Source organism: Neopsephotus bourkii, unplaced genomic scaffold (assembly GCF_033783945.1).
Source record: "Neopsephotus bourkii isolate Nb327-2 ecotype Australia unplaced genomic scaffold, CSIRO-AGI_Nbou_v1 NB_272, whole genome shotgun sequence".
NCBI lineage: Eukaryota > Metazoa > Chordata > Aves > Psittaciformes > Psittacidae > Neopsephotus > Neopsephotus bourkii.
The window spans coordinates 1420399-1447706 of NW_026900781.1; the positions used below are offsets into that span (position 1 = coordinate 1420399).

Consider the following 27308-nt stretch of genomic DNA (forward strand, 5'->3'; position numbering starts at 1 on the left):
AACATGATTTATAATATTTCATAGGCACAAATTTGCAATAGGAAAAGGTAATCTTCCCTAACTATTTTGTAAGTGTCCTGGGTTTAGTAGCAGTCATAAACCCAAGACAATAAGGAAACCATGAAGAACTTCTTACAGTTTTTTATTTCCCTCACAGAATCTTACTATAAATTTATAATACAAGCTATAAAGAAACCTAAGGTTAATGGCTGTCAACACTGTTATTTAATTTCTTAATTTGCCACATATAAGAAAAATATCACCATCAAGAATCATGCTAGAAGAAAACTAATGTAATGCATGCTTCCCAAATGAAATTGCAATCACAAATCTTGCTTAATCTTGCAACACAACTTTCTTAAATCTATTCATCAATTTCTTCTTAAGCATAGGAAGACTCACGTAGAATATAGATTATCTTAGAGAAAAGCATACAAAAATGTATTAATAAGAACATACAATTCCCTACAAAATTCACTGATGGGGCTTCAGAGCAAAACTTCAGAGCTGCCCATGTTGAGCAGCACAGATCCTTCCATTAGACCCAGGTTTATCCCTCAGAACTCATACCTGGGTTTTGGGAAGAGTTTCCCAATTTTCCACCCCTTTCAAAAATCTTATAAATACTTCTCATGTAATTGAAACAGATGACAATTTTCTGAAGCCTAAGGAAATACAGAAGATGACAAATCATAGAATCACATAATAGTTTGGGTTGGAAGGAACTTTAAAGGTCACCCTGTCCAACCCCCCTGCAATGAGCAGGGACATCTTCAACTACGTCAGGTTGCTCAGAGCTCCAGCCAGCCCGGCCTTAAATGTCTCCAGGGACAATGGATCTACCACCTCCCTGGGCAACCCCTTCCAGTATTTTGCCAGCCTCACTGTAAAAAATTTTTTCCTCACATCCAGCCTGAATCTCCCCTTGTCCTTTCATGGATGACCCTGAAGGGAGAAAATAAGTGATCAAGAACAACTGGGAGTATAAAAGCCTCAGCCAGCCCATGGGATTTTTTTGTTTTTAGGAAGACGCTATGGCATTTTCATCCTAGAACAGTGGCTTCAGATAATAGAAAGTCCGACCCCTTACAAGGCTTTAAAATACTACTAGCAAGACTGACAAAGAATATCTAAGATGGGCACTACTGTATCTGAACTCTCAAGACATTAAGAGAATCATTCAGAAACTTCTCTTCCTCCAGCTTGGGAGTCACTGAAAGGCATATTTAATAGAAGATGCAGTCATCCCATTATCCCCAAAAAGGGCCACATCATTCACAGAATGGGTTCACCACAGCAGGAAGAAACTCCAGTGATGCCTTTGCCATGCAAGGTATGTGGTGCTTTACACCCAAAGTACACGATTTTGATTTACAAGATCGTATTTTCCTCTCTTTTGTTTGCAAGATTCTATTTTGCTGTGTTTTCCTTGATAAGCAGTATGGATGTCATAGGCATTACACTCTACTATTCACCTTAAAAATAATACTTGTGCCTTCAGCTTCTGGAAATAGAGCATCAGCTTAAAGCTCATATATATTATTTTAAGAACAGTGAAGAAGGTGAAATCATATGAGGAGCTTTATGAACACAGGAGTTGGTAAGGATCTGAGGGGTTGTTTTTAGCATTAAAATTCTAGCAATGCAAAAAGTCTGCAGAAGGTGACATCAAATATCAAAATTTAGTTGGTAAAGAAAAAGTTTCAAGGCTTGCAAGTGTTTGTGTCTCTGTTGTTGACCTCTTTTGGAACATGAGCCTTTTTACTGAGGAGAACATGCCATTTCCCCTCCTTTCTTCCATAATTTAATACAGTATGTCAATAGCACCTAGAGAAAAGTATTTTTATTTGGAACAGCTTTTAATTAACTGGCTGCTATTGATCAAATATTTTTACAGAAAACTATCCCTCTAAAGAACATATTTGACTGCGATACTCCTTAGATTTATAGCTAAACAAAGGGACAGTCAGACTCTTGTGTACTGAGGGCCACTTCCCTCCCCTTCCTTTCAACAATATATACAAAGATCAGAATCACAGGATAAGCTGGGCTATCTCTGGCAATAGAAAAGTAATACAGGTATTAAAAGGTGCAGTGGGGGCACAGTACAAGAGATATCAAGCAATATTTAGATCCAGTGACAGAAGCCAGGGCACTGCAAGACCTTAGATTTCTGTACTGCAGCTCCAGAGAATGTTCTCTGATGGGTGAAAACAACAGTGGAATAAAGGGAAAAAATCCAACCTCAAAACCAAACCCTTCACACAGATAGCGCTCTGGAAACACCTTACGTGTACTCCATGGAGCCACCTCAGTTCTTGGGGGTTTACTAGCTATCCAAAAAATGGCTGTCCAGCTGTAAGTTGTGCTGCTTGGAGGAGTTAGACCTGAGTTTATACTGCACTACCTCAGCTTCAGCTGAGGTGTGGTATGGATCTCAATGTGTACAAATTCCTGAAGGTATATAGTAGTGAAGATGGAGCCAGGCTCTTTTCAGTGGTGCCCAGTGACTGGACAAGAGGCAACAAGCACAAGCTGAAACACAGGATGTGCCATCCTAACCTCAGGAAACACTTTCTTGCTGTGATGGTGACTAAGCAGGTTATCCAGAGAGGTAATTGAGGCCTCATCCTTAGAGATGCAGCACTATTGCAGCACTACTACCTTGCCCCTCTACCCCTTTGGAGAACTCCTGTCTTACATATAAGTATTTGACGCTTCTCAGTCATGAAACATCAGAAACTTTATGATCAAGTGAAGGGCCTGATGCTGAATAAATGCTAGGTTAGACCTGCAGAGATACAGAATCATTTCAACTCCCCTGTTATGGGAGATGTTTGCAGTGCTGAGGACCTTGACACCCAGCCAGCAGATTTTGAGGAGACAATACTCGCTTCTGGTATTCCCTTGCCCTTGCCTGTTCTCCCTGTCCTCCACCAAAAGGACAAATGTTTTGGAAATATTCAGAGTCTTTTGCAAAAAAGCATGCTGGCCCTGCCTGCACCACAAGAGCACAAAGATGAGCAGATAGCTAGATGACTTACTATAACAATATCTACTTTCTCCATCATTTTCATCCTGTACTGCCTCAAATCCTCTACCCCTCAAAACCATCCATTACATACTTCGCAGATGTGGATATGCCATTTGTAATCAATCATTGCACAGTCTCTAGCGTTTTACAGGCATGCATCAGTTCTCACAGAAAAAAAGGACCACAGCTGAACAGACCTGGGCTATACATTATAAAGACAAGACATTAACAGATCTTTGCAAACATACTTAAAATCTTATTCCCTTCTCACCTGACAACTCATGATATCAGAAGACCATGAAAAAAAACCCAGAAAACACAAATGGCTTCCAGTGGGTGGAAAAGATTAGAGAGTCTTATCTGTCCTCATTCTGAATTTGGGAGGGGAGGGTCCTTGCAAAGTTCTGCAAAGGAAAAAGTTATCTCAGGAGCTACTCAAGATTCCCAAAACAAAATCCTATAGAATCCAAGAAGCTTGCTTTCCAAGTGAAACATTCTCTTTGTTCATTTGGAGTTCTCCAGCAAATATCTAAGTCTTTTGCCTACATTTCTGTGAATAAAGCACAATTTCAAGTGAGAACACACAACCACTGAAAACACTGAGATTATGGTAATTCATGACTATGACTCTACAAAGTGAATAAATGAATCAGTAGAAATCAAGCTTTCTGTTTTTCTCAATGCAGCAGCAGCTCACGTACCTAGAGCTGAAAATAGTACAAACTGCCTGATAGCTTCTTCCCTGAGTATGTATGACAACATGTTTGCACACATTACAGACAATTAATTATTTTTGTCCAAAATTAAACTCCAAAATAAAAGCGTAACTATAGGAACATGCCATGTTATAGTAGTCTTTTTTTTTTTCATCTCGAGACAAAGTTTGGCTGGTTTCTGATACAAATGATGTCTGGGAACAAGAAGAGTGCATGACACTTATTTGAATGAATGAGCAAAGTACTGATTCTCAATTTCTTTGCCATCTCAGATTCATGTCCATCTTCATGCTTTACCCAAATTTTAGGATCTTCTGCCAGTTCAAAAGTACAGAAAACCACTATACGTCTACTTTTTGTGACAGATACTCCTTATCTAGAGCAATGCTATCATCTGATTAGAAGCCCATCTATGTACAGACAACAGGAATTTGATTTCTATTTCTGCTGAGTACATCAAAATTCTGGTGCTTGCTTTCCTAGGTAAGCATCTTAAGGAAGAACCTGGTTTATGGGAAAGCTATCTTTTAATTATTGCAGCTTTTTACCTTTAAGTCTTTCTGACAGCTGTAAATACAATTCATACACGCAGCCAAGAGAAGGCACTCTAATATAAGTATTTTTTCAGCATAATTGGATGATAGTAGATTCTTCCAGAAAACATTATAGGAGTAAAGCCAACTGTAAAATTGCAGAGAAAACTTCTCAGGGGAATAAAAAAAAAAGTTTAAAAAATTAACACCCCCCCCCCCCAAATGTAAACCGCAACCACTTCTTTCCCAACTTACTGATATTCAGGTTCATTTTCTCAAGTATTTTTCTTACCATTTTCTCGACATCCACATGCACACTGTGTACCAACAAGACTAATCAGCAGCTGGAAACACAATTGTAATTTAACCTGCAACTTAACTGAAGTCATAGTAGGTACATTTTTAGTAACAGCTTGAAAATCTAGGCCATTAAATTCATTTACAAGCTTGAAGATATGAATGTCTCATCTACTTGATTGAGTGCTTTTATAAAAAACTAAGCCATACATTCGTTTGGTTATGTAGCTGATTTTGCCATTCATCGGTGCCACTCCTGTGGTTTAAGCAATTTACCACTTGAAAGTTTAAAATAAAACGGTGTAATGCAATGTCCCAACATTTAAACAATCAAGAAGAAATAATACAAAATCACGGTCACTGTCTAGATACAAGAGACTATCAAAAGTGATAAAAAAAAGGAATGCAACCCTGAAAGTATACAAAAAATTTAACAATTTTCCAGATGACTTATTTACAGTTGCCCTGTTGACACTGTATGTACCGTGAAAATACATTTGGCATTCATGCACATGATCCATACAGTGTATTAAAGACAGAAACAGAGTTTTACTTCAGATGAGCTCTAAGCTTATCCTGTAAATTGAAGGTGTATTAGTGGCTGGAGCACAGGAGGCAAGCTTAGATTGACCTCTAGACCCCTCTGGGATGCACACCAAAGCACTGCTTCGAAGGCACCCTCCTGAAGTTGGCTAAAACCCTAACATGGACACAACCTCTAAGTACTCTCTGCTTGTCTGATGATATCTCGGTACCTACTACATACAGAGACCGCTTCTTATAGAATCACAAAATGACCATGTTGAAAGGGACCTTAAAGCCCATCCAGTTCCAACCCCCTGCCACAGGCAGGGACACCTTCCACCAGACCAGGTTGCTCCAAGCCCCGTCCAACCTGACCTTGACCACTGCCAGGGATGGGGCAGCCACAGCTTCTCTGGGCAGCCTGTGCCAGGGCCTCACCACTCTCACAGGGAAGAACATCCTCAGATCTCATCTCAATCTCCCCTCTGTAAGCTTAAAGCCATTCCCCCTTGTCCTGTCCCTACCTGCCCTTCTCAAAAGCCCCTCTCCAGCTTTCTTGTCAGCCCTTTTAGGCCCTGGAAGCTGCTTTAAGGTCTCCCCAGAGCCTTCTCCACACTGAACAAGCCCAACTCTCTCAGCCTTTCTTCACAGGAGAGGTGCTTCAGCCCTCAGAGCGTCTTTGTGGTCCTTCTCTGGACTCACTTAAACAGGTTTTTCATTTCTCACAACTTCTTTCAAACATTTATGACCTCGTGCTATATTTTCTTCTGTGAATTATTTTTGAAGAAATCTGGAAGAAATAATACATGCGTTTGTTTCATACCTTGTCTAATTTAATTTCCTGAACAGCTATAGTTCCAACTATATTTTTAGACTTGTCCACATGAATTTTTCTACCTGAAATAATAAAGCTTAATTCCTTCAAATTAGGAATAGAATAAAATCTTTTTTACCACAGCAGCAGCAGCAAACTGAACACAAAAGCTAAAAGTGAAGGACACACAAACCAGCTCTGAAGGTTTAAGATATAATAGAAAGATAACTTCTCCTTAAAACCCAAGTAAATTGGTATGGCGTTATCTCAAATATCCCCCTGGGGAACAGCTCCCTCAATCAGATAGCATATAATAGCAAATGAAGAGGAAAAATATTTTTCACTGAGATGATAATTTTGAGGGCTTTTTAGTTGTATTAGATCAGTGCATTAAGTCTTCCTAAAAAGAAATGTTGAGTGCCAACCTTCCTTTCTAATGCTGTTACGCTCTTGTGGCAGATCTCCCAGACACCCTTTCATTAATTATGGAAATTAATTACTTTAGGGTCATTCACCCCCTCCCTTCTTTTTTAAATAGAAATGTAATATTCCTGAAACAATCAATTCAGTCAGGCATGACTGATTATTTTTTTTATACTATCAAATATAGCACGTTGAAAATAGCACCACACAATATTTATGTTCCTTGGACCACATTCTACGTACTAATAACTTCCAGCATCTTTCTGTCCACCTTTGGGTTTACAGTGGTGTACAAACCCACTCATCTGCAACTTCACTTGCTACTGGCACACCAATGACACCGATAAAACTAACACATACCCATTTTTCAACCCCAAAAGAAAAGACAAGTTAACAAGCTAGCTACAAGACATAATTGAAAGGCAGTAAATGAGTAGAATATTTTTGCTAGTTTGCAAATATTATTATTTCAAATATTGTGTACAGAAAAGCTACATGAGTCAGTGTTAAAGTTAAAAAATTCTTCCCTGTGAGGGTGGTGAGGCCCTGGCACAGGTTGCCCCGAGACGCTGCGGCGGCCCCATCCCTGGCAGTGTTCAAGGCCAGCCTGAATGGGGTTTGGAGCAACCTGGTCTGGTGGAAAGTGTCCCTGTCCACGGCAGGGGGTTGGAACTGCCTGAGCTTTAAGGTCCCTTCCAACCCAACCCATTCTGTGACTTCTCTAAATCTTCAGACATTCAGCAAAGTAGCTTTGAAATAGCATGTAGCATCAACACCTTAAACCTTTATCAAAAGGGTATTTTCAAAGTAATTTGTGTATGCATCTATTTTGGCCGAGTTCAGAAAACTTCTGAATATGCTAATGTATATTTTTCAAATAGAAAAATAATGTGAATGTAAAGCCATAAAGTGTGTGCGCGCGTCTATAAACCAGGCATAGAAATACATGTTTAGGTCCCTAAGCCACCTGAAATGTAGACATAAAGAGAGAATCCCTCACTGACTTATCAGATCTGTGTGTTCCTTGTAGTCCTTCAAAAGAAAGCAGTACTTCTGCCCAGGTAAGAAAAAGGCTCCAGAACAAAAGCAGACTTCAAGCAGAAGTGAACAATACTCTAAAAATAGCCAGCAGCTGAATACTGTCTGACAAGGAGGGAGGGCACAGAGACGTAAGAAGTTAGTGGGATCTTTCATACCATTAACCCTTTTCACTGAGTGAGACAAACCTTGTTGAAGTCCAGGAATGAGATTCAATGGAAGAATAACCTACCAGTATATACAGAAGCTTTACAATAGAGATTTCTACAGGGAAGGAATCACTTAAGAGCTTGGACAGTATTTCACTTCAATCAAATTTACTTTTCATGAAACAAAAGCTACTCAAAAGGAAAGAAAACAGGGTGAGATTTACCTTACTATGTGCAGACACTCAAAATCGGTAAAACTAAGTATCTCCCCAAATTATTTTTCTCCGCAGAGAGAGGAGGCACAGAATGACTGGTTCAGATGTATGTAAGTTTGGAGAGGTCAGATTTACCAGGAAATGTGAGACACACACAAAAGATAAAAAGCTGAGAGTCAACTTTAGCAGTATATTTAAAACAAAACTATCAAAAGAAATAAAGTTCTTGCTACTTAAAGAATGTGGTTAAATGTTGATTGGATGCATTCAAGTTGCCTAAAGCAACCCCAATGAACCTTTGAAAAAGGTCACTAAGATCCTAACTGAATCAAAGATTAGACCTGAAGGACTCCTGTGTTTTAGGATATGTCTTTACCTTTAGAATCCTAAGTATTCTGAATTACAGTACTTTTAGCTTTTACAGCAGGAAATACTTGGTATAAAATACTTTATTAATCACATAAAATGCAAATAAGGATAGGCTAACATGTGTGTAACAAACTGCTGGGAGAAACACCCATACCTGGAACTTTGTATATTTGAACAATTTTCAAGAGGGTCTGAAGTTGCACCCTTGAAAATAAAGAACCTGCCACCTGAGATCCAGCACTCCAAAAATTGAGGGCTGCCAAGCCACAAACAGGTTTTCTTTCCAATATTGAAAAGCTAGTGTGTTCCCTCCTTTATCCCCCCACCTTAAATGGCTGAATTTTTTTACTTAGTTTTTCCAAAAGCAATGCAGTGGGAAGCACAGAGCAAGTCTGAGAGTATTTTAGCTCTAGAAATTTGTCTGGCAAAGCTACAAGCCAGTAAAATGGAGTTATGCAAGAGGGAAGTGTCAGGCAAATTAATGCTACCAATCCTACCTATCAAAATGTTTACCTGAAGACCATATGTGCAAAGACAAACGCCTTCTATCATAAATTATCACCTGTCAAAGCCTCTGTTCCACCAAGTTTCATTTTTAGCCCTTTTAAGCTAAGCAAGTCCAGAAGGACTTTGAATTTAAGAGGCTTGTAAGTGCTACAGCAGTGCGATTTCTAGTTGATACAACAGCAGAAAGGTTGGGTTGGATAAATAGTTCAGATATTTGCCCTACCTGAAAAAAGAAATCTTTACCAGGCTGCAGTTTAATAACTATGCAGTAACTCTTTGCTGCTTACCTCTTCTAAAAATATATTCTAGTTGTGTGAAGACAACTGCACTAACATTAGCAGCTAGTTGTATATCCGTAACTATTTCATTACAATCCTAAATAAAGGTAATTAGAAATATTCTGAGAATATACTCTAACACATTAGTCAAACAGTGTAAGTGGGGAGAAGAGGGAAATAGATACAGTATAGATATGTCAGTATCAAGCTTTCTTTATGAGAAAATGTATACGTAAACTCAAAAGTATTTCTGTGCTACGAAAGAACCCCATCATATTAGTGATCAAACATTTCCTGTGTGGGTTTTTTTTATTTTTCTTCTTTCATGTAATCTATAAATAATTGAACCGTTTAAGTAGGAAAGGACCTTAAGATCATCTAGTTCCAACACCCCTGCCATGGGCAGGGATTCCTCACACTAAACCATGTCACCCAAGGCTCTGTCCAGCCCGGCCTTGAACACTGCCAGGGATGGAACATTCACCACTTTCCTGGGCAATCTGTTTCAGGTGCTTCACCACCCTCACAGTAAAGAACTTCTTCCATATATGCAACCTCAATCTCTCCTACTTAAGTTTTAACCCATTAGTCCTTGTGCTATCACCACAGTCCCTGATGAAGAGAAATGTCTTCTGGCACTGGTTGTTTTGTTTCCATTGATTCAACCCCCTGGAACCAGGATTTAAATTTTCTAGCTGTCAAATAGTGAGTTGTTGCTTCAACCGAAGATAGAACATTTGCTACTAGAAACATCTGAAAAATGCAAACAACCAAACTCAAGAAAAGTCATTTTTAGAGGGAAAAATTTATTTCATTAAAATGGCTTCAAAAAGCTGTTATTGCCTCGGTATCATTTTTTTTTTCCACATGTAGAAATTTTGGATAACAAGAGCTTTCAAGTAAAAACATTCCTAAATGGAAACTTCTCCTTAATGTTTACAGTGGACACTCATTCAATAATTGTATTTAACTAGAGAAGCAAATTATGCTTTGCATGCCCAGAGCCCTCTTCCTTCTTAGAGTCTTCATTGAAATCACTTCCAAACAGAAGTAACATTAAAATCCTGCAGAACAGCCGGCTCATATGAAAACAGCAAGATCTGCTGCCAACAGAAGTGCTTGTCTTTGGAAGCTGATCCTGGATTTCAGTCTGGAGTGTTGCACCATTGCTTCTGGAAAAAAACTAAGTGAAGCTGCAGTAGTTTTTTTAATTGCTCATGTGTACTCTAAGAAAAGAGGCTGTTTACTTCCAAACCATTAGAAATGCAAGGGAAGTCAGTCACTTAAATTTACTTCTTACCTTGTTGCAACTATGAGAACATTATATTAGGAAAGAATTGTACCACCAGGAAACAGATTAAAAAATTTCCATTTTGAAAGTTGAATTCGGTCGACAGCACGGGGAAAAGGAAGTTGGTGGAAGTTTCAGTTCTTAATGTCACAAAATACACTCTTGAATAGCCACTTAGAACTCTTCACAAGAGCACTGTACAGACTTGAAACATGCTAGATAGTTCAGGTGTTGACCTACCCATATCAGCTAAGTTTTAAGCCCAAGAAACCTTGTGGTGACCTTGCAAAAATCTGAATCAGAATTCTCTCTTCTACAGAAGAAGGATTAACCACATTCTCTTATTACCTGAAGCATGCTTTCTTCTCCCAGACATTGAATTTATAATGTTGGATTAGACTGAATTTATAAGAAATCAGATTACTCGTAGTAATAATTACAGAGCCAAATGTTAGCTGCTCTATGGAACAAACTTAAACTTTTCCCAACAACTTCCAAAGTGTAACAATCTATAAAATTAGAGCCACTGCATTACCTATAATGAGTTTTCTTTGCTTGCTCCACTATAAGAACAGGAATTTCCAGGGGCTGCATCAAAAGAAGCGTGACCAGCAGGTAAAAGGAAGTGATCCTGCCCCTTTACGCTGCTCTTGTGAGACCCCAGTTGGAGTACTGAGCACAGTTTTGGTGTTCTCAACACAAAATGGACATGGAACTGTTGGAACAAGTCCAGAGAAGGGCCACGAGAATAATCAGGGGACTTGAGCACCTCCCATATGAAGACAGACTGAGAAAGTTGGGGCTGTTCAGCCTGGAGAAGAGAAGGCTGCATGGAGACCTCATAGCAGCCTTCCAGTATCTGAAGGGAGGCTATAAGGATGCTGGGGATGGACTCTTCATTAGGGAGTGTAGTGATAGGACAAGAGGTAGTGGGTTTAAACTTAAACAGAGAAAGATTAAATTTGATGTAAGGACAAGTCTTTTACTGTGAGGGTGGTGAGACGCTGGAATGAGTCACCCAAAGAAACGGTAAATGCTCCATCTCTGTCAGTGTCCAAGACCAGGTTGGACAGAGTCTTGGGTGACAGGACCTACGGTGAGGTATCCCTGCCTATGGCAGTGAGGTCGGAACTACATGATCTTCAGATCCTTTCCAATCCAAACCATATTCAATGCTAAGTAAGCTCTGTAGATGCAGCAAGTGATCCAGCAGGCATGAAAAGATGACTTTAAAACACCAATACTTCTAAGCGTAGATCTTCAGCTTTTCTATATTGTAAAGATCAAAGCAACAGTATACTTGCATCATTTAGAGGGGAATTCTGGAATAAAAAAAATAGAGGAGCACCATTCTTGGACAAAATGCTTGAATTTCTACAATTATTTTGGTAGCCATATTTGAGATATGCTGTTGGCTGTTAAGGGTACCTTCAACAAGACTTTGAACATATACCAGTATCCTGGTTTCAGCTGTGATAGTTAATTTTTTTCCTAGCAGCTGGCTGAGTGCTGTGTCCTGGCTTTAGTCCGAGAACAATGCTAATAATGCTGATAACACACTGATGTTTTAGTGTTGCTCAGTAGCACTTACCCTGACTGATCAAGGACTTTTCAGTCTCTCATGCTCTCCCAGTGAGGCCAGGAGGGACCAGAGACAGGACACCTGACCCAAACTAGCCAAAAGGGTATTCAATACCACAGCACATCATGCCCAGTATATAAACTTGTGGGGGAGTCACCTGGAAGGGACCCGCTGCTTGGGTTGGGCTGGGTATTGGTCAGTGGGTGGTGAGCAATTGTACTGTGCATCACTGTTAGGTGTTCTTCTCTCCACACCTCCCCCTTACTTCACTCTTCATTATTATTATTATAATTAGTATTATTATTATTATATTATTAATCTGTTCTTATCTCAACCCATAGGTTTTACCTTTATTTTCATTCTCCTCCCCATCCCACTATGTGTGTTTGCAGGGAGCCGGGGGAAACACAACTAGTGGGGGTGGTGACAGCGAAGCAAGTGGCTGCATGGTACTTACTTGCCAGCTTCCATTAAACCATGACAGCCAGTTAGTTCCTTAATATGTTTGAATAGGTTGTCACTGAAATTGCTTTTGAAAAAATTCGAGATCAGTATGAATAACAAATGTAAGGCTGACAGCATGGGAATCACTGAGCTGTAAAAACTTAGGTCCCGAGATTCTCAAATCAGAGCACCTCTATACTGGGAACTGGAAGAAGGCTATAGTGACAGTGAATATACTGTTTCAATTAGGATAAAAGGTGTCAGCAACAAAATTTTGCACAGGAGTTTGCAGCAGTCTTTTCTAGCAGTGAGAAAGAAAGCAAAACTATAATTTCTGTCTTCTAGCAGAGTGCCTGTTGAAAGGAAGTGCTATTATATTTGAAAGAAGAGAAAACACTTAAAAGAATTGAAATATCACTGCTCCTTTTAAAAGTCTAGTAAAAATGGCTACAGAAAAGACAATGGAGACATTTCTGAGATTCTGAGCTCAGTTTTCCTTGATATGAACTAGCAAGCCTTTTCTATACATTGCTGAAGTTTTACCTTATACCATGAATCCTGTAATACAGCTGTACTTTAAATTAAACCAATATTCTTATTTTTAAAACAATATAGAATAGCCAGAAAAAAACCTGAAGAACTCAAAGGACAGCTTTACTATGCAGACTCTTTCTGATCAGACAGCCAAAAATGAGTAAATTAACGTGCTTTAGTTCAGAGCTCAAGGATCTATTACTGTACAGTTTCAAAAACTGGAGGCTCTCTGAAAGACTTCAGATCAACACTACTATGCAGTAAAGTAACTTACAGTGCTTCTTTCTTGAATTTAGTAAGATACATATATCAGAAACTCACAGTGGGAATGTGCAAAAGTAGAAGGTATTTCAGACGTTCCGAAATTAATCTGAACTCCAAGCATTAAGATACCTTTTGTAATTTACCCATTTGTTCTTAAAACTGTGATTTCTCCATCAGTGAAAAATACAATCTTCTCAGGACTGATGCAGAAATTATCAGTAAGAAATTTTGCCACACAAAACATTTTACTGATCTATACTTTTGCGAAGGAAACTTGAATCCTGCAAGCAAAAGTTTTTACTAATAGGCATCACTTCTAGTTATTAGATTTCTTCTCACCAGTAATTCAGAGAATACTTCCTTCTTAAACTGAAAGACATGTTTTAACACAAGTACTGAAATTTCCATTCCAAAGGAAAGAAATTCTCAGCAGGGCAACCATTAGGCCTTACATCAGATTTACACAAGTTGAAATTATGAAGACCAGAACTAAACACTAAAAGCACTGGCTTTGGCACTGTGAATTGAGAGCCTTCAGAAATAAACTTACTTAAAAATAGCCCCACAAACAACAAAGTGCACTGGGAACCTGAACAAAACCCATGAAAATCAAATGAAAAATCCATACAGGTCCCCAGTGAATACATGATCAAACCTGTCTGATGTATGTGAAGTCTAACTGCTTAACAATAAATACAGACAGAACTGTCTGTTTTTGAGCATATTTCAAATAACCACCATTCTTTTCAGCGGTAACTTTTTGGGACTAAAAAGTATCCACTTGAAGACTTCATTAAACACTGCATCAACCTGTTTCATGTTTGTCACTTTCCTTCCTAGCATTGCTTACCAGAAACCTAGTCTCTGTAGACCTCATTTTTGCTGAGCCGTAACAACAGAGTACTGGATCATATTTAGACTGCCTTTCTCTTGTTCATATTTGTTTTCTGGAAACTTCAATAACTAAAATATAGACATAAAGGTGATCATAACAAGTTACAAAATAATTTAAACAGGTGGTCCAGGGTGGATTTATGTACTGAATAGCTGGGACTGGCCTTTAGAATACAAAGCCTCTGCTTAATGTGGCAAGAGGTAATGGTATTCATGTTAATTTGTGAGTTCAGGTTATATGACAGAGCAGAAATAACTGAAAACTATTAAATATATCTTCACCTGTGTTATGCTCCTAGCACTTCAAGAATCCAATTTTCAGAACAGATACTTCAGGTCCTGTTGGGATGCATATGCTTGTATGGCACTTAGCTTTTAGAAATGTGACCCACAGAGACTAGTTAGTATTTGTGTTGGAGTGGACTAAATTCCTGGAGATTTTAAGCCTGCTCTTTGGTGACTGTTTTTACATTGAGCTTTGGTACAGTATCTGTTTAGCACATATAACACTGACTGACCAGGAAAACATAAATTTAAAACTTCAAACTTGGAATTAAGGTGACAGGTAGAGGCTCCTTTCTATCAAGAAGAATTTCCTGCCTAGCAGACACTGGGTCAGCACCTTAACCAGGACTTTTTGAGTATTTTTCAGCACCCCGTTCAGCTTCAACCCTGGATGCAACTTAACAGACTGACAGGGAAACTCTTATGAGGCAGAAAGGCCAAAACCAGAAAGTTACTTCAGATGCTGCTCAAAGCCTTTATTCTAGCAGTAACACTATTACTTCTACATGGCTTCTGAGTGCGCAAGTACTCCCAAACTTATTTAGGAACTTTCCTATACAGAACAAAAATTTATTACAAATGTACGTGCTCTTTGTAAACCATACACAAGAAATAGTATGGAGCAATAGCCCTAAGCAACATTCCTTCAACTATTCCTTTTGCCTTTTCTTGTCAGAATTTGGTGCATTTTCTATACACACACAAAAATATCACAGTATTAGAATGAATTATCAGTGACATGCTACCACTATGCCTTGCTACTTCAAACGGTATTCTAAAAATACTCGTTACTGGCTTACTTTTCCTCTTCCAAACTTCATTTAGGAGGGAATTTCTCTTCTAGCTATTTGAGAGAGATTAAAGTCTCATAACTTTTAGATTGGCATTTTTCTGAAGATGCTCAATGATTACAAATACCCATGATAAACTAAAAGGCCCGTGCAAGCTTTCCATGTAGTTCTTTCTCCAATAAACTCCTGACACACAGAAACATTACTACCCCCATCAGAACCTCCTTGTGAATATTTATATATCACATTCTGGGGTGTTTTTTGCATTTTTTCTCATACACTCTTTGGGCACTAAACCAAAGCTCATAAAAATTAAAATAATATAAATGTAAATAAGTCACTTAAGTCCTACTACTTATATTATTCTCCATCGAAAGAAAAATATTGGAGTTTAAATTCTTATGACTAAAACCAGAATCCAGTTATGAGAGCAGAAAGAAACTACAATTCACATTTGAGTCATGTTTGCAATTTTTAGCACTTTGTGGTATAGGATGATATTACAGCAGTTCTAAATTGAAAGTGCTGTAATTTTCATCTTATGTTGTTCTGTAAACATTGTTAGACTTAAACATTAAGCGTCTGCAGATTGAGAACCATTCCTTAACATATTTAAAATAAGTACTTATTTTATCAAGTCCTAGTTTACTAGCAAATTACTTGATAGTCATCATTCAACAGTCAATGCTGGAACACTAAAATAACTTATGCAGAAGAGACCAGCAAATCTAAATTACTTTCTAAGCAGACAGCCATCTCAACAACCTGATTTTGATGAATGTCACGTATAATAGTATCTCATAAAAAACAACCCAAGATGAAAAAAACCACAACTTTCCAAAACCATGCTTTGTTTTGCTTAAAGTAACACTGCAGAGGACATTGTCCTCTACCTAACTCAGGATCAATGCTTCTTTAAAATAAGCACAGATCAGTGATCTACAGTTCTTTCAAAACACACAATATCCCAATTGTCAACACACCCTTACTATGATCATTTCTTTAAAGCAGTCCCAAACCACTACAGAGGTATGTAAGCATGACAATTTCACAGTTACAAACCACCCCAAAATAAACCAGTTACCAACATACAGAGGTTAACAAGGACATAAATATTTCATTGTCAAAAACACGCTGAATAGTGCACACACACAAAGAAACATCGTTAACACTCCCTTTTCCGTTTGAAAAACTCATACCTGGGTACACTGCATGTTAAGCTTCTTTCACTTGATGACGACGATGATGATGACGATGATCTAGGTCTCTGATCCGTTTTCATTCCCAGAGTTTCTGTTGAACTAATCTGAGGTTTTTCACCTTTCTTTTCTGGCTTTTTTTTTTCACTATCACTTTCATCACTGCCTTCTCCTAAGATGTCATCCACCTGCCAAAGAGGAAAGAGTCAGCGTATCCTCTAACAGATTATTCTGCATCAAAACGCTCTGAAATAATCATTAATAATATGTTTTAGTTTCCCTTAACCACCTCTCTGAAAATTCAAATTAAACCCTGTGTCCTCAATGTAGTTTCCATAACATCTCTAACAACATTCTATTTGAATTAAATACATTTAGCCTGTTTAACTTAAGAAAGATATACAGTCTCACATACATGACACAGTCACATCTGAAGGTGTTTGCACTTTATTATATAAGCAGAAACAGCTGTAAGCAAGAAACTGTGTATGATAAAAGTGCTGTCTTATGAAATTAAAGGAATCGTAGTATCACAGAATCAATGAGGTAGGAAAAGACCTTTAAGATCATCAAGTCTAACCATTCCCCAGCATGGAAAATAGCAATAGATTGTTTATACTATTGTAATTCATAACATATACTATACGTATTTTATACTAGTATAACATACAGATTCAGTTGGACAAGGCATCTTAAAATATCTTGCTAGTAGGTATTCTTATATTTAAAGTTTCATCTAGCAAGAAATACCTGTAAAGAAATGTATTCGTAAATAATACACTATGAAAGGAATGGAATGTACAGAACCCTATCAGAACCCTATTATCACCAGATTGTCTGCTTATGCTAACTTTAATATAGGCAAATCTATCAAAATGTTTACACATTTAATTAACTAATTGTTTGACCTTTGCTCCTGAAAAGTTAGCATGGGATTTGATACTCCTCTAATAACATCTTAATTTGCTCTGACAGGTCTGGAACCATCATTAAAAGCAAATCATACTCATGAGTTACCCTGCTGAGTTTCAAAAGGTTATATTCTCTTTGAGTCAGCATTCAACCTTCAGAAAAAGATGAAAACATGAGAACACACAGGTGAAGATCCCACAGTCTCTCTGGTTTTATGAATGGCAGAGGACATAAAAAGAAGCTGTGTGTGAGTATTTCTCTCACACATATGTCTTTTCTTTTCCTAGATGATCTTATTTCAGCATAAGTTAAAAACATGCTTTCCAAATACTCTGTTCTCACTAATGCCACATCTGCTTTATCAAGAAGTAAAACTCTGTATACAAACATGGATCAAAAGATTTTATACTGCTTATCCACCAATTTAAATTGACAATCCCAAAAGCTAGAAGCAAGCTGTAAGAAAATCGTTGATACCTTATTCTTCATAAATGCACTTCTAATTCCTTCGTGTACCTTTATGTGCATTGAAGGAAAGTCAAAGATGACATCTCTTTATCAACTAAATGCATCTATAGAAAAGATCTACATCTCGCTAGGACTCTATTGGAAATATGATAAAATAGCTTTTTCAGAGAAAGGGAACTCAAGAGAGAGTTTGCAAGCAAGGAGGGAGAAGAAATAGAAAATACAGAAGTCTGGTAACAGATAAAGACCTATTTAATTTCTTTTTCTAATGTTCTACCCAGCAGGTAGGAGAAAAGGTGAGAAAAGCAGAGAAAAGATGTATGACTCAAGATGATGAAGGTGCTCCATAGGGCAATGTCACCAAGCACACTGATGACTCCTACCACTCTCCTGTTGACTTCAGAAGGATGAAGTATCTGGCATTTGTCTTCAGTCCTCTGCTAAACAGATGCATTTGGAGTATTTATTACCTTACTATAAGCCTCACTCAGCTATTCCTGTTTGAGGGTAGTAGCAAATAATTTTTCTTCCTTATCTTGTGCTGCTTTGCACTGAGGATTCTGCCAATCTGTATTATTGCAAAAGAGAAATGATGCAGAAGGAATAATAATAGGAAAGGGAAAAAATGTAAGTAGTACTTCAAAACAACCTAAAATAATAGTTTTGAGGAGACTTTTCAGTGTAAGGGAAAGCAAGGACATTTTGTTACAAAGTAGACTTGTGAAAAGCAATTTCTTTAAACATGTAATTGTTTCAGAGTTCCACAACTCAAGCTTTAAAACTGGATTATCCTTGAATGGAATGACTTCTGAACAAAGTGACAAATAACTTGCAGGCTTCTTAGATGTACAATTTAAGTTGTCTTTCCATTGACCCTTGTCTTGATACATTTTTACTACCTCAAATAGTGCTAATATTTCAGCTCTTTCACTAGGAAAGCTGTAAAGAAACCATAACATAAAAGGAACCACATACCAGCTTAGTCCATCTAAACACAGATGATAGTTTCAAGTAGAAACTGCAGGAACTGCTGTCAAGTCAAACCACATTAGTCCAAAAATACTTTTTTCCATGATAAGTTGTCATATGCATGCAAAATAAGAATCACGGCATACAATCCATGGTTGTGGAGGCTGAAAAGACTAGTAAGACTGATAGAAATAAGCCAACAGTGAATCTGGTGAAAGTGCAGAAAGTACACAGGGTAGGGATTTTTTTGGTGTGTACAGAATACACGTAAAGTCTCAAGTGTTTAAGTATGATAGTCTGGGATGGGATGGCAGGAAACCTTAAGCCTATGTAGCTTTATTAGAAGATACTTATTGTAGCCAACATGGCCACCAATTGACAGTCAAACAGCAGCACAAATCTACAATTCTAACAACATCTTTCCAGCAAGCCTTATATTTAAAATTACATCCCTTCATTCCAAAAGCAACACTTTTCCACATAGTCATATGTTTAAAACTATGTTCTCATTACAAAATATGTTAGAGTTTTTAAAGGACAAAGTTAGGTTGATAGGCATTCAGTATTACAGATGCCTCACAAACTTTTAGTGTTTTGAAATCTACTTTGTGTGAACAGTTTTGACAGACTAGCAGCCTAGTTATTGCCATGTCTTTTTCTTTCATTCTGCACAAAGATGGCATTACTCTTTTGAAGTCTGGAATGCCATTTAACGTTAGAATTACTCAATTCGCTGTACATATACATGCCCCAATTCTGTGGAAGGGTATTTAAAGTGTACCTACAAGTCATACAAATATGCAGCAAATTTTAAAAACCATTACATATAAAACCAATTAATGTGGGATGATCCTTACAAATCACTTTAACTAGACAGGCACCAAAATACAGATTTTTACCTAACTTGACTAGAACTATCGCAAATTGTGCTGAAAAATATAAAGATTACCCATTTTCATCTTTCAGATTTCTCAAATGAAATGGAAAACCAAGCACCGTTTTTATTGAGGCATTGAGATTTAAGCCCTGCTCTTGAACAAATAGGAAAAAAAAAGTGCATTAATATTTCAGCAGCAACTACCTATCTAGTCAAATCACTAACTTTAAAGAAATAAAAAAAGTTTAAAGAACAGAGGTAACTTCCAATCTGATTCAAACCAAGGCAGACACTGCTGTACCAACTACAGCTTCTGCTTGTAACATTAGATTTTATATGATTAATACAAATGGAGCACATAAGATTTCAGAAGAAAATGCCAGCTAATACAAAATCTTAGTGATAAGATACAGTGAGGGGATGTTTACTCCTTGAACACTACCATAGCAGCTATCTTTAAAATACCTGAAAGATTTTTATAACACATCAAGAATGATTAACATTGAAAAAGAATGATTCATCCTTTGCAGATGCCAAGTTGTTCCATTTAGCAAGGGAATGAAAAGTCTGACAATTCTTTTAAACACTTGATTATAAAAGCCGGAAAACATCCTCAGCTGACAATGCTATTTTATTTCTTATTTAGAAGGAGCACAGCATACACTCATGCAGACGAAGACCAAACAGCAATGAGATTTTCAGTCTCGTGTTCCTGGCTTATGAGCTATAAAGTACCTAAAGCTTTGTTAAAAAAACTAAAATCTTCTGTAGTATTAACAAATCAAGTCAGTTAGTAAATGTTCTTACTCCAGAAGCTGAGTTTACACATGCAAAATGAATGAAGACTCGGAAGAAAACACCAATAAAGAAACTATCATGAGCAACCTCAAATTGTTAAAAAGATAATTTACAGGAAGTGTTTTGGGGCAGCATTATGGGTGTGACAAAGACCTATCATGATGCTTTATATTTTTCTGGAAAAAGCAGTTACATATATAGTAATGTAAAATAAATATATATCTGTGAATAAGTTTTAATTCTTGTTTTTAAACTAGCAAGTATTTAAAAATTTAAGTTTTAATATAACTGAAAAAGTAACTGCCTTAGACAGCAAAATGACAACAAATGTAACTACGGAAATGATCTCTTCTAGAAGCAATAGAATGCTTTGAATCAATTCTTTACTGGAGTTACAGAAAATTCTACAAAAAGAACAGGTTTGATGGACAGCTGTTCATTTTCTACTCCAGTTTTGCATGGAGGATACACGTTTCCTCCCAGCTAGTCTTTCCCAGAAGACCAATTATACTTTTGTGGCAACTGATTTCATAAATTGAGGGTAAAACAGAAAAAAAACAAGCAGCTCTTCAGGTTTGTTTCTACTGCTACAAAAATGACTGTTCATTGTTAGCAACTGAAACAACTGAACTGATACTGACAGTAAGCACAGGAAAACCAACTGCATTTCAGCATAAAGCTTGTATTTAAGATTATGTTGAATATATTGCACCTCAGGAAGACCCTGAAGATACTAATATAATCTGCCACCTAAATGTAACAAAAGGTTTCAATAAATACCTTGTATTCCACCATGGCATATAAATTCATTAAAAAAAGTCTAAAATTAAAATAAGATTGAGATTAAGTGCGCCCTCAGCAAGTTTGCCAATGACACCAAGCTGTGTGGTTCGGTTGATACGCTGGAGGGAAGGAATGCCATCCAGAGGGACCTTGACACGCTTGTAAGGTGGGCTGATGCCAACCTCATGAAGTTTCACCATGACAAGTGCAAGGTCCTACACCTGGGTCAGGGCAATCCCAGCCACAGCTACAGGTTGGGCAGAGAAGAGATTCAGAGCAGCCCTGTGAGAAGGACTTGGGGGTGCTGGTCAATGAGAAAATGAACACGAGCTGACTTCAGTGTGTGCTTGCAGCCCAGAAAGCCAACCGTATCCTGGGCTGCATCAAAAGCAGTGTGACCATCAGGTCAAAGGAGATGATCCTGCCCCTCTACTCTGCTCTTGTGAGACCTCACCTGGAGTACTGTGTGCAGTTCTGGTGTTCTCAGCATAAAAATGACATGGTCTGTTGGAACAAGTCCAGAGGAGGGCCACAAGGATGATCAGGGGACTGGAGCACCTCCCATATGAAGATAGGCTGAGAAAGGTGGGGCTGTCCAGCCTGGAGAGAGAAGCTTGCATGGAGACCTCATAGCAACCTTCCAGTATCTGAAGGGGGCCTATAGGGATGCTGGGGAGAGACTCTTCATTAGGAACTGTAGTAATAGGACAAGGGGTAATGGGTTAAAACTTAAACAGGGGAAGTTTAGATTGGATATAAGGAAGAAGTTCTCTACTGTAAGGGTGGTGAGGCACTGGACTGGATTGTGAAATTTGTGAATACTTCATCCCTGATGGTGTTCAAGGCCAGGTTGGACAGAGCCTTGAGTGGCATGGTTTAGCGTAAGGTGTCCCTGCCCATGGCAGGGGGGTTGGAACTGGATGATCTTAAGGCCCTTTCCAACCCTAACTATTCTATGATTCTAAGATGTTCAAGTACACCAGTAATTACAGGTATCTCTCTATGAAACACGGTATTATCTCGGCATGCTTTTTACAAATACTTTAAAATGCTGCCATGTTTGGTGCCAGGCACCATGATGCCCTCTAAGCAGTCATTAAACATAAAAGCTAGCACACCACCAACTCCATCTAGTTAGTGAGTAAACTAATTGGATGCTCTGCAAATAAATACCAGACTAAAAAAGGTCAATAAGTATTTCACCTGTCAAATCAAATTTCCCTAGATTTATCTGCACTGTAGTTATTTTAGTGTTCTTCCAGTTAGCTGAGTAAGTCTGACTCCCTGTGCTTCAGGTCAGGATGATATTCCTACACTCTAAACAATCAACGTGGAATTCTTTTAACACTTATATAAAACTGTATGTGCACAACTACTTGAAACGTAATAGGCTGCTCATCTTGAAAAATTAATTATGAAATGCACCCCACACCTTTTTTGAATACACTTAAATATATCTCAAAATCCCAGTGTGCTCAAAACTATTCCTAAGAACCAGAAAAGTTCAGTGTTTGCGGCTGGTTTTGCTTGACATTTTCTCTTTTTACCAAAGCATATTTTGGGACTGATCTCCTACACACTTGCATGACTTACATGAAGATTCATTACTGGTATTGAAAAAGAATTTTTTTAGCTTTTTGCTAGTGTTTTGGTCTTACAGGTTACTTCAAAACTATAGAATGTAAACTGATGAAGGCTGTAAATATACTTACTGCATGTAATTTAAATATTATCAAGTGTATAAAAAGGCAGAAAACGTGAGACAGTCTTCAATTACTTAAGTATCTTAAGCCCTATCTGCATTAGAAAGCTGTCCCTGAAACACAGGCACTTTCCAAATGCTGCTAACATCCTAACTGCTTTGCACTGCATTAGGAATACTGCCGAAAGTTGCTTTGCCATGTAAATCATGGTTTCTCCAGCAGAGCCATTGTCATGCTGTTTGCAGAATATGAGAAGTTTCTGTACAGGACAGAGAGCTTGCTTTTATAATCTCCCATAATTGTCCATTTGATCCTATAATATTTACCCCTGCTTCCACTTCCAACATTCCCTTCTGCTTTTCAGTAGATCAGCAGAGCTTATTTTACATGAAATGTTAATAGAAATCAGCAGGCTATTTCAGGAACTTTAACACATCAGAAAAAACGAGAAGCCAAAGAAAGAGTAGATGGGAAAAGCAACATTGAAAATTACAAATTAAAAAGCGCTTCTGAGTCTGTGAAATTAGCAGTGAAAGATAATATTAGATTGAAAATCTAATCAGTGAGAATGGTGTCTCCATCTTCCTGGAACTGTGCATGGAACTTTCTAAACTTCCGACACAGATGTATGAAAACAAAACTGTTCTGTCAGTAGCAAAGAAAGTGGAAATATTACTGTAAAAAGTTTACTAACTCCACACTATTAAGTAGTTAGCAGCAATTAATGTAGTACGAATAACTGTAAAGAAGGTGCAGTTAGTTATATTCCATTAACACAATAGACCACAGTGCCACAGCCCTGAAGATTTAATGCCAGCTGAAAGTTAATGCAGTTTGGAAGCAATGCTTCTGAACACTCAAGCAAGATACACATTTCACATGGCAATATGGATCACTAAGAATATTTCACTGGCAAAGTACCATACCCAAAGAAAGTAAGAATAAGAACTCTCTTAGGGTGCTCTTCAAGAGATTCAAGCAAGGCTGTCTAGTTGCTGACACTGACATGCCATACAATTGCCTGACAAATTATTATTATTCCTGGATCTCAGGAATTTTTTTTCTAAATATGGAAAATCTACTAATTTTAACTTACCTTTATTTTTTCCTCTCTGCATGAAAATTTTCATTTAGTTTTTTTTTGCCTTAACAAAATGAATAGCTTTTTATGTATATTTTTACCACTTATATGTTTAGGAACAATCATCTGAAGAGCAAGACATTACCACTCATGACTTGCTTTAGGGGTGACATTATGATATAACGCTTGTGAACAATTGAACTTTCCCACAACACACAAAGTCTGTATTAAGAGATCTGGGCTAAATTTAAGTCATTTTGAAACAAAACATTTTCTCCTACAAAGATGCCACTGGAAGGTTAAACTGTCTGAAGTCAACCCTTAGTACATGAAATATGTGTGATATAACTCAGTCCAATTTCTTTCGAGTAACCTCAGAAGAACTTGCCTTTCACATTCTGTTTGATCTATTTTCTTTCCTTGTCATTAGAGCATTTTCTCCTTTCAAATTCCTAACTTGATTTTTAGAGTCACATAATGCATTCAGGCACATGCTTCAACATCCCTTCATCTCAAAGCACTTCAAATGCAGATTTTACTGTTCTCTTTCACAATTACCATTGGCTCTTTGGAGCAGGTGGTGAATCTAAAATCAGAAGTGTAACAAAACCTAGTTTTGTCCACTATTAAAAAAATAAAATATATTTTTTCCTCTGTTTAAATCTCCATACACTGAAAGCTCTTTGTACCATCTTGTTTTGGATAAAGACATGCTTCACATTAGAATATCAAGTCTGGCAGTGCTATTATGTCTACTTTGATAGATTTAAAAAAAAATTGCTGTAAACAGTTGAAGGAATATAACCAAATCTTAGACGCTTTTATGAGATTTATTTCATGTATAATTCATTGGAGATTGACTTTCATGTTTTGGATCACTACATTTAAATTAAAAGGAGTTCTGCTGAAACAATTGGTGAAACCAAAGCTGGTCAGAAAAAAACGCTAAACATTTGTATAGTCAGTCTTAAACCAGGTATTCTTCAACACTGGTTTCCCTCTGAAAAATCACAGGATTTGACTAGTAAACATGCTCAATACTTGCAAGCTTGCAGGAAACAGAAACCATCTGACTGTTCAGCATTTTCATTAAGCAAAATGTTATTCCTGCTTTTTCTACTTCACATACCCCACCTGGTTAAAAAGAAAACAAAACACATCCCACCGCCTGACTGGACGTCTAAGAGTTTCTTAGTCTGTAAATACCTAGAATTACAGAATAATTTAAATTGGGAGGGACTTCTGAAGGTGTCCCGGTCCAGCTCCCTGGTTGTAGCCACTCCAGCTGTACCAAGTTACTCAGACCTTTGTCCAGAAGTTCTCAGTATCTCCAAATAAGGAAATCCATGACCACTCTGGGAAATCTGTTCTGAAATTTAATTAGCCACAAGATGAAAAGATTTTTCCCTACATGCAGCCAAAGTAACACATGTTGCAATTTGTGTCTTGCTTCCTGAGCTGTCCCTGCCCACCTTTAGGAAGGGTCTGCCTCTGTTTAAAGGAAAAACACTAATCTGGATCTTGGGGGAGTTTCTAAGCAGGAGTGTGTTTCAGTACTGCACAACTTTTTTTGATTAGCACAATCGATCATTAAACTTAACAAAACATTCATTTCTGATCTTTGAGAGCTGATACTTTAATGACAATGGAAATAAAAAGATCAAGACTATGAACTAAAAGGAATTAAAAAAAAAGTGTGAAAGCTGGAGTTTGTCTTTATTTTCACAAATTAAGAATTTCTAATTTGCTGCTTCTCAGAAAACCACAATAAGAACACTGAAGTTACAGGACAAAAAACAAGCACCAAAAGGGAAAGGGAATTTAGTTAGATTTAGGCTAAGCTTTTTTCCCTTCACTGCATAACAATACCAAGCATCAAGCAGAAACAGAAGCGACTAAACCTTCAGCGAATAGGTGGTAGGTTTAAATTTAACTACAAGGTTTGATTGATCTAAGTGCAACAAAGGTGTCACTGCTCAATAAGCAACATCTCTGTGACAGCAGCAGCTTAAATGCTTTTAACTAACTTTTAAACCTGGGTTCCCCATCCCACTTCATTTTATGCCTACACAAGCACCCATCCCACAACAGCATATGACAGCATCTCTATGATATGTGCAGCCACAATCTGAGTAGTGGAAGTCTGCAACAGGAAACAGACCAATGACTTAGAAAAGTTACGTTAAAAGTATTGCCAAAAGTATTATCATCTGCTCTTTCATGGACAATACAGAATTTCATAAACTAATGAACTAAACCTACTATTGATGCTTACTGGCACTAACATCAGATTCTCTTATGGATAGCAAAATTTGTGTCACTGGGCTATCTTTCAGGTTTTTTCATGCTTGCAAGTCTTACAAAACAAATCCCCAAACCCTGCAATGGAACAGAAACTCAAGATGCAAGTTTAAGTGCCACATTTTACTAAGTGTCCTGATTTCACCTTAGGCAAACCTTCGTCTTAAATGAATAAGCTAACGAGCGAATCCACAGATAATAGTCTGCTGTACTCAAATTCTGTTATTCTTTTTGTAGAAATAAGCATTATCTAAATATCTGGAGACTGGAAAACCTAGAGTCTGTTGATGTTGTACCAATAGAATACTAATGTACACAAACTCGTAAAGAGAAGGGAAAGGAGTAAGTTTTTATACAAATAGACCTTCTTTAATAAATTGAGCCATAGAAAAACTTGCAGGAGTGCAAAATGAACAAAGACTAACATCAGTCCCTAGCTAACAAAAAGGCGCAGGAAAGACTAGAAGTATCTATACTTGTTAAGCAAAAAAGGTAACACAGGTGGCCACTTCAGTCAGGATTTTAGCCTGCTGCAAACATCTACCAGTACAGGTTCCACCCTGTAAACCTCTATAGCAACAGGTTAAAAAGTTGTAACGGTTACCATAGTGCTGATCACCCTTGTTTTAAAACAGGACTTCATCATGATACTTCTTGTTCTCAAAGCCAAGCTTTTCATTTTAAAGAAAGTATATTTTGCTGATATGCAGCAAGAAGTAGCTTTACTTTACAATTATGCAAGTGTCCTAAGAGCTGTCAGTCTGGCTACTAATTTGCTAAAAACAAACAAACAAACAAAACAACAAAAAAACCCAAAACACCCCACTAAAAAAAAAACCCACTTGCAAAAGGTGTTTAAATACTATCACAAAATACCACTGACATATTAAGTTAGAAATCCCAACATACTATTAAAAATGACACATGGCAATTTGAGAGGGCACAGTGCCTAAGCTCCGAGTGATCTTTTCTGACACATTTCACTGCCATGGGGAGACATCTGTAACAAGATGCTAATTAAGTGCTGAGCGTAGCAGAATATCAGTGCATTAGTATTATGGGATTATGTAATTTCTGAGTTCCTAATCTGGTTTTCTATCATGTTATAAAAACAGAATAGAAATTTGGGTACGAATAACTTCACATAAAATACTTCATATACTTCTATTGCTTCCAATCGTTCCCTCAGAGCACGCTTTCTTTGGACATAGGCTTCATTCTACAACTTCTGATA

General features: G+C 37.6%; 1 protein-coding gene across 2 annotated transcripts in view; it reads right to left on the reverse strand.

The window, feature by feature from the left end:
- Positions 1–27308, reverse strand: part of CTDP1 (CTD phosphatase subunit 1) — a 106055-nt gene that overhangs the window by 15884 nt on the left and 62863 nt on the right. For both annotated transcript variants that reach the window (XM_061346337.1, XM_061346338.1), the window contains exon 12: positions 16183–16370. In XM_061346337.1, the coding sequence (XP_061202321.1) occupies positions 16183–16370 (188 nt within the window). The remainder of the gene's footprint in view (positions 1–16182; positions 16371–27308) is intronic.